Here is a 9,996-nt window from a genome sequence, read left to right on the forward strand (position 1 = left end):
CAGGGCAGCAGCCTTCAGTTCACACAGCCAATCGGGGGACGTGGGTGGTGGAAGCTGCAGATGGACTGTACACTTCAGGGTACACCCCTGTTCAAGGGGACCTCTCAGGACCCCCAGCCTCCCCTAGCCGCCAGCCCACTCAGTTCCGGACATGGGCTCTTACTGGACGTGGCTTTCCTAGGCTGTCACTCCGCCAGCAGGCCTGAATGCCCCAGCCTCGTGGGCCGGGTACCTGCGCCTTTGCCCCAAACACCTGTTCGCTGTCTCAGATTCTGAATTATTGATTTCTTCTCCTGCCCAGCCTTGTTTCGTGGGAGGAGGTCTCCAGCAGTTGTGTGTGGCTTAGGAGGGAGACCTGTTGGCTGGAGTTTGTGGATTCGCTTCCCTGGCCAGGCTGTGCAGAGGCTGGTAGGTAGCCCCCTCCCTGTCTTCGCCCAGGTCCCTCCTCCTGAGAGGGCACAGGTAGTCCCTGGTGTGTCAGCTGGGCAGCACACTGACCAGTGGGCACCCTGGCCAGCAGCCAGGGACTGAGTGGTGCTGATGAGTGCGTGGACTCACGCACCATCGGTGGCCTGTTACAGGCCCAGGGTCCTGGAGCTCATGGCCCTTGAGTAGTTTCTGTTGGCACCCCAGCTGCCGTTCCTACGCTGTGGGGGTAGGGCTGTGGCCTGAGAGCCAGGGGAAGGTGAATGCAGAAAGCCTCAGGCCAGAGGCAACAGTTGAAGACCTCTGACCCACACCTGGAGCCAGGCCCTGGGTGGGGGCCTGGGCTGGAGGCCAACAGGGTGGAGGGGCCAACCCAGACTTGCAACCTGGGTGTTGCTTTCCAGAGGCTACAAGCAGGAGCGGCAGGGGGAGCGCCCGCTTCCGGTGAAGTCCCCTTGCCTTGGGGCCGACTGGAGCTTGGGGTGAGCCAGCCCCCTTTTCCTTTCCTTTTCCCTTTCCCTTTCCCTTACCTCCCAGTCCTACCTCCTTACCCCTGCAGGGGAGGTGGGAAGGCAGGAGGAGGTACGCACCACGGGAGGTGGGGGGTAGGCGGGTCATGACCCGAGAGGGGCGGGGCAGGGGTGGGGGTGGTGAGCTGGGCGGGAGAGCCGCGGTCTGGGGAGGGGGAGGTGGGCTGCAACAAGCTCGCCTCCTTCAGCACCACGGACAGCGCCCGACCCAGAGGCCCCGGGTCTGGCCAGCCCAGCGGTCAGGGACACGGGTCGGCTCCGACGTGGACACAGACCTCAGGGTGCTCCGAGCCTGCCCGGGGGCCTCCGAGGAAGAGGGAGGAGCTCGACCCGCGCGACTCGACTCGGGCGACTAGGTCTCACCCCGGCCCCGCGGCAGCGATGCTGTTGGAAACGGAGCGCGACCGAGATAGGCCCGGGGCCTCCGCGGCCACGGCCCTCTGCACCTTCGCCGGGACTCGGGGTAAGAGCCCCGAGCAGGAGGGCCCCCAGGGGACAGACGGCAAGGGACACCGGGGAGGAAGGGGCACAGCACACTGAGTGCAGAGAAGGAAAGAAAGTCTGAGGGACCGCAGGCATGACGGGAGAGATGGGAACAAGCGTGAAGGGAGCCCGGGGCGGAGGGCCTGGAGCAAGCGCCTGCTGTGGGTGGTTGGAACATGGACCCGAGTGTGGGGCCAGGGTTTGTTGCCGACTGCCCGGGAACAGAAGGGGCCTCACTGGTACTGGGGCAAAGGGATGGAGCAGAGCGAGGGCTCCAAGTTTCTCCCGAGACCCCAGCCTCTCAGTTCCCACACACAGCCCAGCCCCGGACCTCACCAACCGGCCCAACAGTGCAGCTCCTGGGCCCCTGGGCTGGGTCTCCCGCCTGAACTGCCCTTCCCAAGGGCCTTTCGATTGCCACAGACGTTAGGCAATAATGGAAGCATTGTTGGTGGGCCTGCCAGATGCCGAGCGCTGGGGCCGCCGCCTCCACCCGCTGCCCACCCGCTCCTTCCCCAGTCAAACCACACATGGCCCCTCTCGGGCAGGCCTCTGTGGCAGCTGACACTCAACGCAGCACCCGGTCCCACTTGTGCGCCTTGCCCTGTCCTTCTGGGTAACGGGTGGACTGCACAGGGAAGGGCTGCAGTGCTGGCTGCATGGGCCTTTGCTCAAAACGGAGAATCCCACAGACGAGGTGACTGGTGGCCAGGAGGAGGCAGGGGGAGATGGGGCATTACTGTGGGACTCCCAGGTGGAGGGAACTGGAGGATGGCATCAGCCTGCTAGTCCCCCAGCACTTTGGGGAGGGGGTCCTGCTCCATGCCTGGTGCCCGCCTCCCCCATACCCCACACAGCAAGGGGCCCTCAATGCTGTGTCCTGATGGCGGGTGCCTGCACAGGGTTGGCACTGGCCTGTGGCCAGGTGCTGTTGCCCTCTGGGCAGGAGCAGCTGCCCTAGGGTAGGTGCGTCTCTCTACATGCAAGGAGGGGTGGGTTCCTACAGGCTCACCTGTTTAGATTGGGGCAGGATGTTGGAAAATCAGGCGCAGGCACTGAGTTCTGTGAAAGCAGGGTGCTGAGGGGTGGAAGAAAGTGAGGGAGGATTCCTGGCTTTCCCAGCTCTGTCCCTGCTGACCTGGAGTCTTGGCTGCCTGTCCAGGCCGAGGACAGTGGGTTTCCCTCCTGAGAACTGCTCTCCTTCCTTATGCCCACTCGGAGCAAAAGTTCCAAGGGTGGGGCCCAGAAGCTGGTCAGAGCTGGGAGGTCTGAGGTTGGGTCCGGCTCCTAGTGGTTTCGCTGTGAGCCCTTGGTCGCCACACTCATGCTCTCTGAGTCTCGGGTGGCGTTCGTCCCAACCAGACGTCGTCACCAAGCCTCCCAGCTCCGTCTTGAGCTGAGCCTCAGGGGCGTAGGACCCGGCGCCCTCCCTAGCCCTCCTCCCAGGACCCCAGCCTAGGCCCGCGCTCGCTGGAGTCCAGGCCTCAGCCTGCGCCCGGCGCGGGGGCGGGAAGCCGCGAGGCCCCAGCCAGTGCCCGCGGGCGGCCCGCGCCCGGCTCCTCCTCTGCCCGTCCCTGCCCTCCCGGCGGCACTTGAAGCGGCGTATGGGCACCGTGAGTCCCCGCGCCAAGGCGCGCAGAGCTGGCGGACGCCCCTGCGAGTCTTAGCGACCCCCCCGGCCCCGCCCCGCGCCGCGGCCCCGCCCCCAGCCGCTCCGCCCTCCGCGCGGCCGGAGGCTCCCGGCCCCGGGGCAGCCCGCAGGCTCAGCGCCCAGCAGTGCCGGGAGTCGCTCGGGTGCCGGCCCGGGGCCACTGAGGCCGTGGCCTCCCCAGGCCCCGGGAAAGTTCGGAGCCGCGAGCAGCGGCGCCGGGAGGCTGGACCCATGGAGGCGCGCGGGGAGCTGGGCGCGGGCCGGGAGTCCGCGGGCGGCGACCTGCTGCTGGCGCTGCTGGCGCGGAGGGAGGATTTACGCCGAGGTGGGTGCCCCGGCTGAGCGGCTGCACCAGGGAGGGCGGGCCACCGGGGCACCCAGAGGCCCTCGCTCTTTTCTGGGCCTGCCTACGGGACCCCTGGGATCCGGGCGGAAGTGGGTGCAAGGGCCCCGGCTCGTCACCGCCTGGGCACCCGGGCAGCAAGTTTGCGTCGGGGCCTCTGGAGCTGTTGTCGGGAGTGTGGTCGCCGCGTGGCACCGCTCAGGCCAGGAGCCCTCGGGATCCCAGGGCCTGTTTAGGAAACCCTCTCCGAGATGGGGAGGGTGTGCAGAGAGCAGCCCTGGGGCCCAGTGACCACGGGGCAGAGGGTGCCCAAGAGGACAGCCCCCCTCCAGGTATAGACCCTCCACACTTTTCCGGGAAGAGTCAGGTGCAGGGGCCCAGGTGAGGCTGGACCCCATCTGTAGGTGCCTCTCGCTGAGGTCTCGGCGTCCGCACCCACACGCGCCTGTTCCGTTGGCCGGCTCTGGGCTGATCTTCAGGACCCTTGTACAGGAAAGCCCCCAACTTCCGTCTGGTGCCAGTCTCACTCCCAGTGCTTTGGCTCCTGGGGAATCAGGGCCGTTCTCCGTGGGCTTCTGGGCGGGCGGGACCGGCAGGAGCAGAGCAGGTGGGAAAGGGGTTACGTCCAGGCTGTGGGGTCCCCTCCTCCCCTACTTATTTATTTATTTTCCGACGGCTTCTGGGAGGGGTTGGCCACAGGGGCTGTGAGGAAGGGGTGGGAGGGCGGAAATGAAGGAGGGAGGGCGGGGAGGCGGGCTCCAGGCTCCCGCTCAGGAGCGCTGGCAGGAGCGGGCGGCCGGAGGGCAGGAGGCTCTCCTGGGCCCAGCCAGCGCTGAGGGTAGGAGACCCGCCGAGGCTGGAGCCGCCATGCAGCGTAAGGCCCGGATCCCGGGGTTTTGCGGGGAGCGCGGAGGGCGCGGCGGGTGCGGCTTTTGCCGGATGCGGGCTCCGGGGGCGGCTTGGTTGGGGAGCTGTCCGGGCCGCGGTGCTGAATACACGCTGCGCGGGCCGATCCAGCCGTCAGCTCTATGCCAGGGGTCTCTGCCGTGCTGCCATCGCGGATCGAGGTGGGGAACCGGGGCGCCCGGCGGATCCCCAAGGCTCCGCACCTGGGGCCGCCGTTTTGCCTGACGCGGGAACGCGTCCTTCATGGGTTTCCCCGCTGCTGCGGGAGGGAGGTCTATCCGAGAGAGGTCCTTTTCTTGTCCTCCCACCCATTGCCTGTCGGCCTGGAGCCAGAGGGGTCGGGGCCAGCGAGGTGAGCACGGTGATGGGGCTGCAATATTTGTGTGCGTTCCACCTCCTTACGCGTCGCTCTCTCATCCCCAGGAGACTTTTTCTGAATTAACAGGGAGGCCTCACCTCACGAGCACCCTGAAAAGTCCCTCATGGCCCCGGAACCCCTGCAGGCCACCCCCGAGTTTCCCCCGCCTGTCATCCCCAGGCCTGCAGTCCCAAGGGAGCAGAACCCGTGAGAACTTGGTGCTGGAGTAACTGTGTGGGAGAGCGAACTGCCTACTGTGTGCTCCGGTACCCATGCTTGAGCATGAGTACAATGAATCCATTTGTCCAGTCCACTCACAAGTGCCCCTTCAGTCCCCCCGCAGACGGGGAGGGCATCGGCTTTTACCTTGGTAGCCTGCAGACAGGGCGGCGGGGCTGGACGGCCACGCGTACAAGGAGTGTTTCCTTCCACCAGGGTGCTTAATTGTGCAAAGTAACAAGGGAGATTGTGTGGTGGGTGCCTCCCCAGACACATGTGCCTGGCTTCTGGGTGATGGTAAGGACCCGTTTGCCAGCTCAGCCTGTAAGAGAGCTCCTGGGGCAGGGTTTTCCTAACAGACCAGTGTGCAGCTCTCCAGTGGTCCGTGCACCCGGACCACTTTGCGACTGATGGTATCTGGCCTAATGGAATGGCCTGGGTACCTTCTCGCTCCCTCGAACGTTTCTAAACCGATTTTGGTTTTCCTGAATTTTAACTGCAGGTTGGGCGGTGGGCTTCTGTGCCATGTACTCTCCGCACTTGGGGAGCCAGGCGGCCCCTCCAGCCGGCTGGGGAAGAGGGTGTGCAGGGCAGGGGGCCTCCCTCAGCAGCCCTGGGTCTGGGGCTGGGGTGGAAGGTGACTTCCGTGCTTCCCGCGACCACGGCAGCTCCTCGCCTTGCAGAGATCCCACTGTGTGCTGGCTGCGACCAACACATCCTGGACCGTTTCATCCTCAAGGCCCTGGACCGCCACTGGCACAGCAAGTGCCTCAAGTGCAGTGACTGTCACACGCCACTGGCCGAGCGCTGCTTCAGCCGCGGGGAGAGTGTGTACTGCAAGGAGGATTTCTTCAAGTGAGCCTGGCTGTGGGGGGATAGGGCGCCGGGGGACAGCGGCACCGTGTGCCCCGTGAAAAGGAGGCCTGGGGTGGCCACCCCGAGGGACCCCCCACTCGCAACAATAACCAGCCCAGGAACCCTGGAAGCCCGCATTTCCAGACTCCCTCCTGTCACACAGGCAGGGCGCCCTGGGGCCCCTCTTGTGGCGGTCGGCTGAGCCTGGCTAACACATCAACAAAACGTTTTTACGTATTTAATTTCGTAAATTGCAGAAGCAGTCGATACAAAAGATAATCCCAAATTTGTAGAACTGTGTTGAAGTTACTCCCTCTTAGTTTTGATCTTGTTTTTGTCCTTGATGCCGGGGCGGGGCGGGGGAGGGCGCCTTCCCGGCACAGGTCTCTGGTTTCCCGACGCCCCACCGAGGCCGCGGTGCCCCCCCCCACCCCGGGGTCCCTGGGTCGCCTCTCCGTCCTCTGTGCGGCTCCACCCGGGCTGCCGCGCAGGTGACCAGGGCAGCGCCCACGAGCCTCCCTCCCGGAACCGCCGTGCGCGGCGCCGCGCTCGAGGCTCTCGCACCCGCTCCGGGCGAAGGGGCCGCCTTCGCCGCGCTGAGCCGCACCCTGTGCGTCCCGCAGGCGCTTCGGGACCAAGTGCGCCGCGTGCCAGCTGGGCATCCCGCCCACGCAGGTGGTGCGCCGCGCCCAGGACTTCGTGTACCACCTGCACTGCTTCGCCTGCGTCGTGTGCAAGCGGCAGCTGGCCACGGGCGACGAGTTCTACCTCATGGAGGACAGCCGGCTGGTGTGCAAGGCGGACTATGAGACGGCCAAGCAGCGAGGTCAGCGGGAGGGGGCGACAGTCGCCGGGGTGGCCTGGGCGCCCCTCTTCCTCGTCTGCCAAGGCGGGCGAAGGCCAATCCGGTGGCGCGCGGAGGGATCCCCGCCTCCAGCGCCCGCCGCGCAGCGCTCATGAAGGGGCGCGGATCGGGGCGCCTCCGCTCCAGGCCGGAGCCGTGAGGGACCCCCGCCCTTCGGCCTGGAGCCGGCAGCGGGGAGGAGGGGGGCAGGCCCGCTCCGGGGAAGCCGGGCTCCGGGGTCTTAGCCGCCGCCTCGCTCGCGGGCGCAGGGAGGCCGCTCTGAATGATGTCAAGCCTCCCCTCTGGGCTGAATTGTCGCCCTAAGTCCTCGACCGGGAAGACCCGGCCCTGCCCCCGCCCTGAGAACAAAGAGGGGGCTGCGGGTTCCCAATGAAGGCCGCCCCTCCGCCGGGGCCCAGACGCCGCCGCCCCGTGTTCTCCGTTTCTCCCCGCACCCGCGCGCGTCCCTCCGGCCCCGCGGCCACGGCGGTCGGTCGCCCGGGGAGCGGCATCAGGGCCCCGAGGTCCCCGCGCGCGGAGGGGAGGGCGCGCCGGGCGGCGCGGGCCCAGCCTCAAGGCTCCCCTGCCACGCAGAGGCGGAGGCCACGGCCAAGCGGCCGCGCACGACCATCACCGCCAAGCAGCTGGAGACGCTCAAGAACGCCTACAACACGTCGCCCAAGCCCGCGCGCCACGTGCGCGAGCAGCTCTCGTCCGAGACCGGCCTGGACATGCGCGTGGTGCAGGTCAGCCCCCGCACGCCGGCGCCTGCGGCCCCCCTGCCCTCCCGCGTCCCGCGTCCCGCGGCCACTCACCCCCGCCCCCCCTCAGGTGTGGTTCCAGAACCGCCGGGCCAAGGAGAAGAGACTCAAGAAGGACGCGGGCCGGCAACGCTGGGGCCAGTATTTCCGCAGCATGAAGCGCGCCCGCGGCGGCTCCAAGTCGGACAAGGACAGCGTCCAGGAGGAGGGGCAGGACAGCGACGCCGAGGTCTCCTTCACCGGTACGGCGGGCCAGGGGCGGCCACCGCGTCCGCCTCGCAGCACGAACGCCCGCATCGCCGAGAGCAGGCAGTCCTGGGGGCCCGAAGAACGTGGGGAGGGTCGGTTGGTTGCTTGCAGGAGGCCTGTAAATCTGAATCTCCTCCTCAGTGGCCTCTCTAGCCTTACTTTAAAAAATGCACTCGTAGACTCTGGTCCCCCATCCCCAAGCCCCGTGAGGTGGCCACTCAGGACCACTGCTCTTCCCTTGGTTGGGGACAGAAGCCCTGTGACCTGGCCTGTCCTTCGGCAGGCTTTCTTATGGGGGACGGTCCAGACCAGACGGTCTCTGGCTCCCTGCGCTTGCAATGACTTTTAGGAAACTGGGCAGCACAATTTTGGGGTAAACGATTAAAAAGTCCTGGGTGCTTGGTGTTGAGAGGGTCCCCTTTCCTCTGTGGCAGCCGATTATCTCATTCTCTTACACCAAGGGACCCTCCCACCCCACCCCTCAGTGCCCGTCCTCAGAGAGGCTGTGCAGGTGACTGGTTTTGGCTGCACTGTGACCCTAGGCTACTCACCCAGCTTCTCTGGGCTTCAGGTAACTTGTCTGCAAAGTGGGGGTGAGTGGTACCTGTGCCACCCCCCCAAGGCAGCTTTGGGGATTGTCCCGGAGCCCTGCTCCCTGACCTGACCGCTCCTGGCACCATCCCACGGGGATCCTCCATTCCTTAGCCGCCTGGTGGGATGGAGCTGAACCAACGCAGGGGTGGAGAGGTGGGGACAGAGGGCCGATGAGTTCTAAGAGCAGAAGAGAGTTGGGCTGGCCGGTTGTGTGATGTGGGGCAGGTCACCCTGCAGCAGGGGCACTGAGGGGGTCCAGAGGTGGAGGAGGGCGAGCATTGAGCAGCGCCCTCTGCTTCCATTGCAGAAGAACCATCCATGGCCGAGATGGGCCCTGCTAACGGCCTCTATGGCAGCCTAGCGGAGCCTACCCCAGCCTTGGGCCGGCCCGCGGGAGCACCAGGCAGCTTCCCGCTGGAGCACGGGGGCCTAGCCGGCCCGGAGCAGTACCGAGAGCTGCGCCCGGCCAGCCCCTACGGCGTCCCTCCGTCCCCGGCTGCCCTGCAGAGCCTCCCAGGCCCCCAGCCCCTCCTCTCCAGTTTGGTGTACCCAGATGCTGGCTTGGGCCTTGTACCCTCAGGGCCTCCAGGTGGGCCCCCACCCATGAGGGTGCTGGCAGGGAACGGACCCAGCTCTGACCTGTCTACCGGGAGCAGCGGGGGCTACCCCGACTTCCCTGCCAGCCCCGCCTCCTGGCTGGATGAGGTGGACCACGCTCAGTTCTGACCGGGGCTCCTGGCTCCACTGAGCACCTCACTGGAAGGGTCTGGTCCGCAGCGGTGCCCCTGGCTGTGTGGCTGCACTCTCCTCCTTTCCCGAAGCCCTGGGAAGCCCTGGACCTCCAAGAGAAGCAGGTGCCACCAGCGGGGGACAGGATGAGGACGCCGACGGAGGGCTCGGTTCTGTGGAGCACCCATGTCCGCTAGTCCTCTGACACAGCGCTGGCCCACCTGGTGACTGGCCAGCAAGCCTTGTTTTATAAGCAGATTTCTCCCTTTATCGACCAATTAGCTGAGGGCTTACTGCTGATCATAGACATGAAATGTCACCCCATCTAGGCCTGGCCTTCACGCTGTGGCCTCTCCCAGCCCAGACCAGCACAGCCCTTAGGCTGGAAGATGCTTTAATTTCGAAGATTGAAAACTAATGCTAATCGTGCTTTCATTTCCCAGGGCCCATCTTTCTGAGTTGTGTAGCACCCTGGCCCCACTTTAGGTCAGAGATGGGCCTCGTTCCTCCAGGGCTGAGGCACCAGTGCGGGCCAGGGGGGCCTGCCCGTGTCCCTTCTGATCCCTCTGGGGGCCTTCCTGCCACCAACCCCCACCTTCCCCAGGAGCCTCCCCACCTCCCCCTCCCCCCTGGCGCAGCCAGCTCCAGATCTTTCTGCTCTTGACTCCACTAGCTCGTGGAGTTGACCGGACTCCCTGGGGGCCTCGTGTCCAGATCTACCCGTCAGTCAGCCCACTAGGAGATCCCTCCCCGCGCAGACTTAAGTTTTCACACCCTCCCAGTCACAGTCTCCTGCCCTGGGGTCCAGGTCACGCCCAGACCACCCATTTCCGTTGCCAAACAGCCAGGGGCCTTCCGTCCCCGCCCCTGCTCTAACTGCCGGAGGGTTGGACGTCCCGCTGGAGAAGGCTGGGGCGGGGCTGCTCTGAGCTTGCCCCGTCTCCTCAGTCTGATGCTCTCTGGCTGGGGTCCCCAGATACAAAGGCCGGCTGTGTGTAAGTCCGAGTAATTCCTGCAAACCTGCGTCCCAAGCTGCCTGTTGGTTCTG

The 9,996-nt window shown here is 66.1% G+C and overlaps 1 protein-coding gene across 2 annotated transcripts; it reads left to right on the top strand.

Moving 5' to 3' along the window:
* Positions 1–1,337: 1,337 nt before the first annotated feature.
* LHX3 (LIM homeobox 3) lies at positions 1,338–8,945 on the top strand (the record flags this gene model as incomplete). Of its 2 annotated transcripts, none has more annotated exons than XM_081066670.1 (6): positions 1,338–1,419; positions 5,600–5,771; positions 6,395–6,597; positions 7,210–7,361; positions 7,447–7,618; positions 8,527–8,945. In XM_081066670.1, the coding sequence occupies 6 exons, from the start codon at positions 1,338–1,340 to the stop codon at positions 8,943–8,945; spliced, it is 1,200 nt and encodes a 399-aa protein (XP_080922796.1). The 2 variants fall into 2 exon arrangements, with proteins under 2 accessions (XP_080922796.1, XP_080922795.1); XM_081066669.1 differs by lacking the exon at positions 1,338–1,419 and adding an exon at positions 3,322–3,415.
* Positions 8,946–9,996: the final 1,051 nt, after the last annotated feature.

This window comes from Rhinolophus hipposideros (genome assembly GCF_964194185.1).
Source record: "Rhinolophus hipposideros genome assembly, chromosome: 11".
NCBI classification, from domain to species: domain Eukaryota; kingdom Metazoa; phylum Chordata; class Mammalia; order Chiroptera; family Rhinolophidae; genus Rhinolophus; species Rhinolophus hipposideros.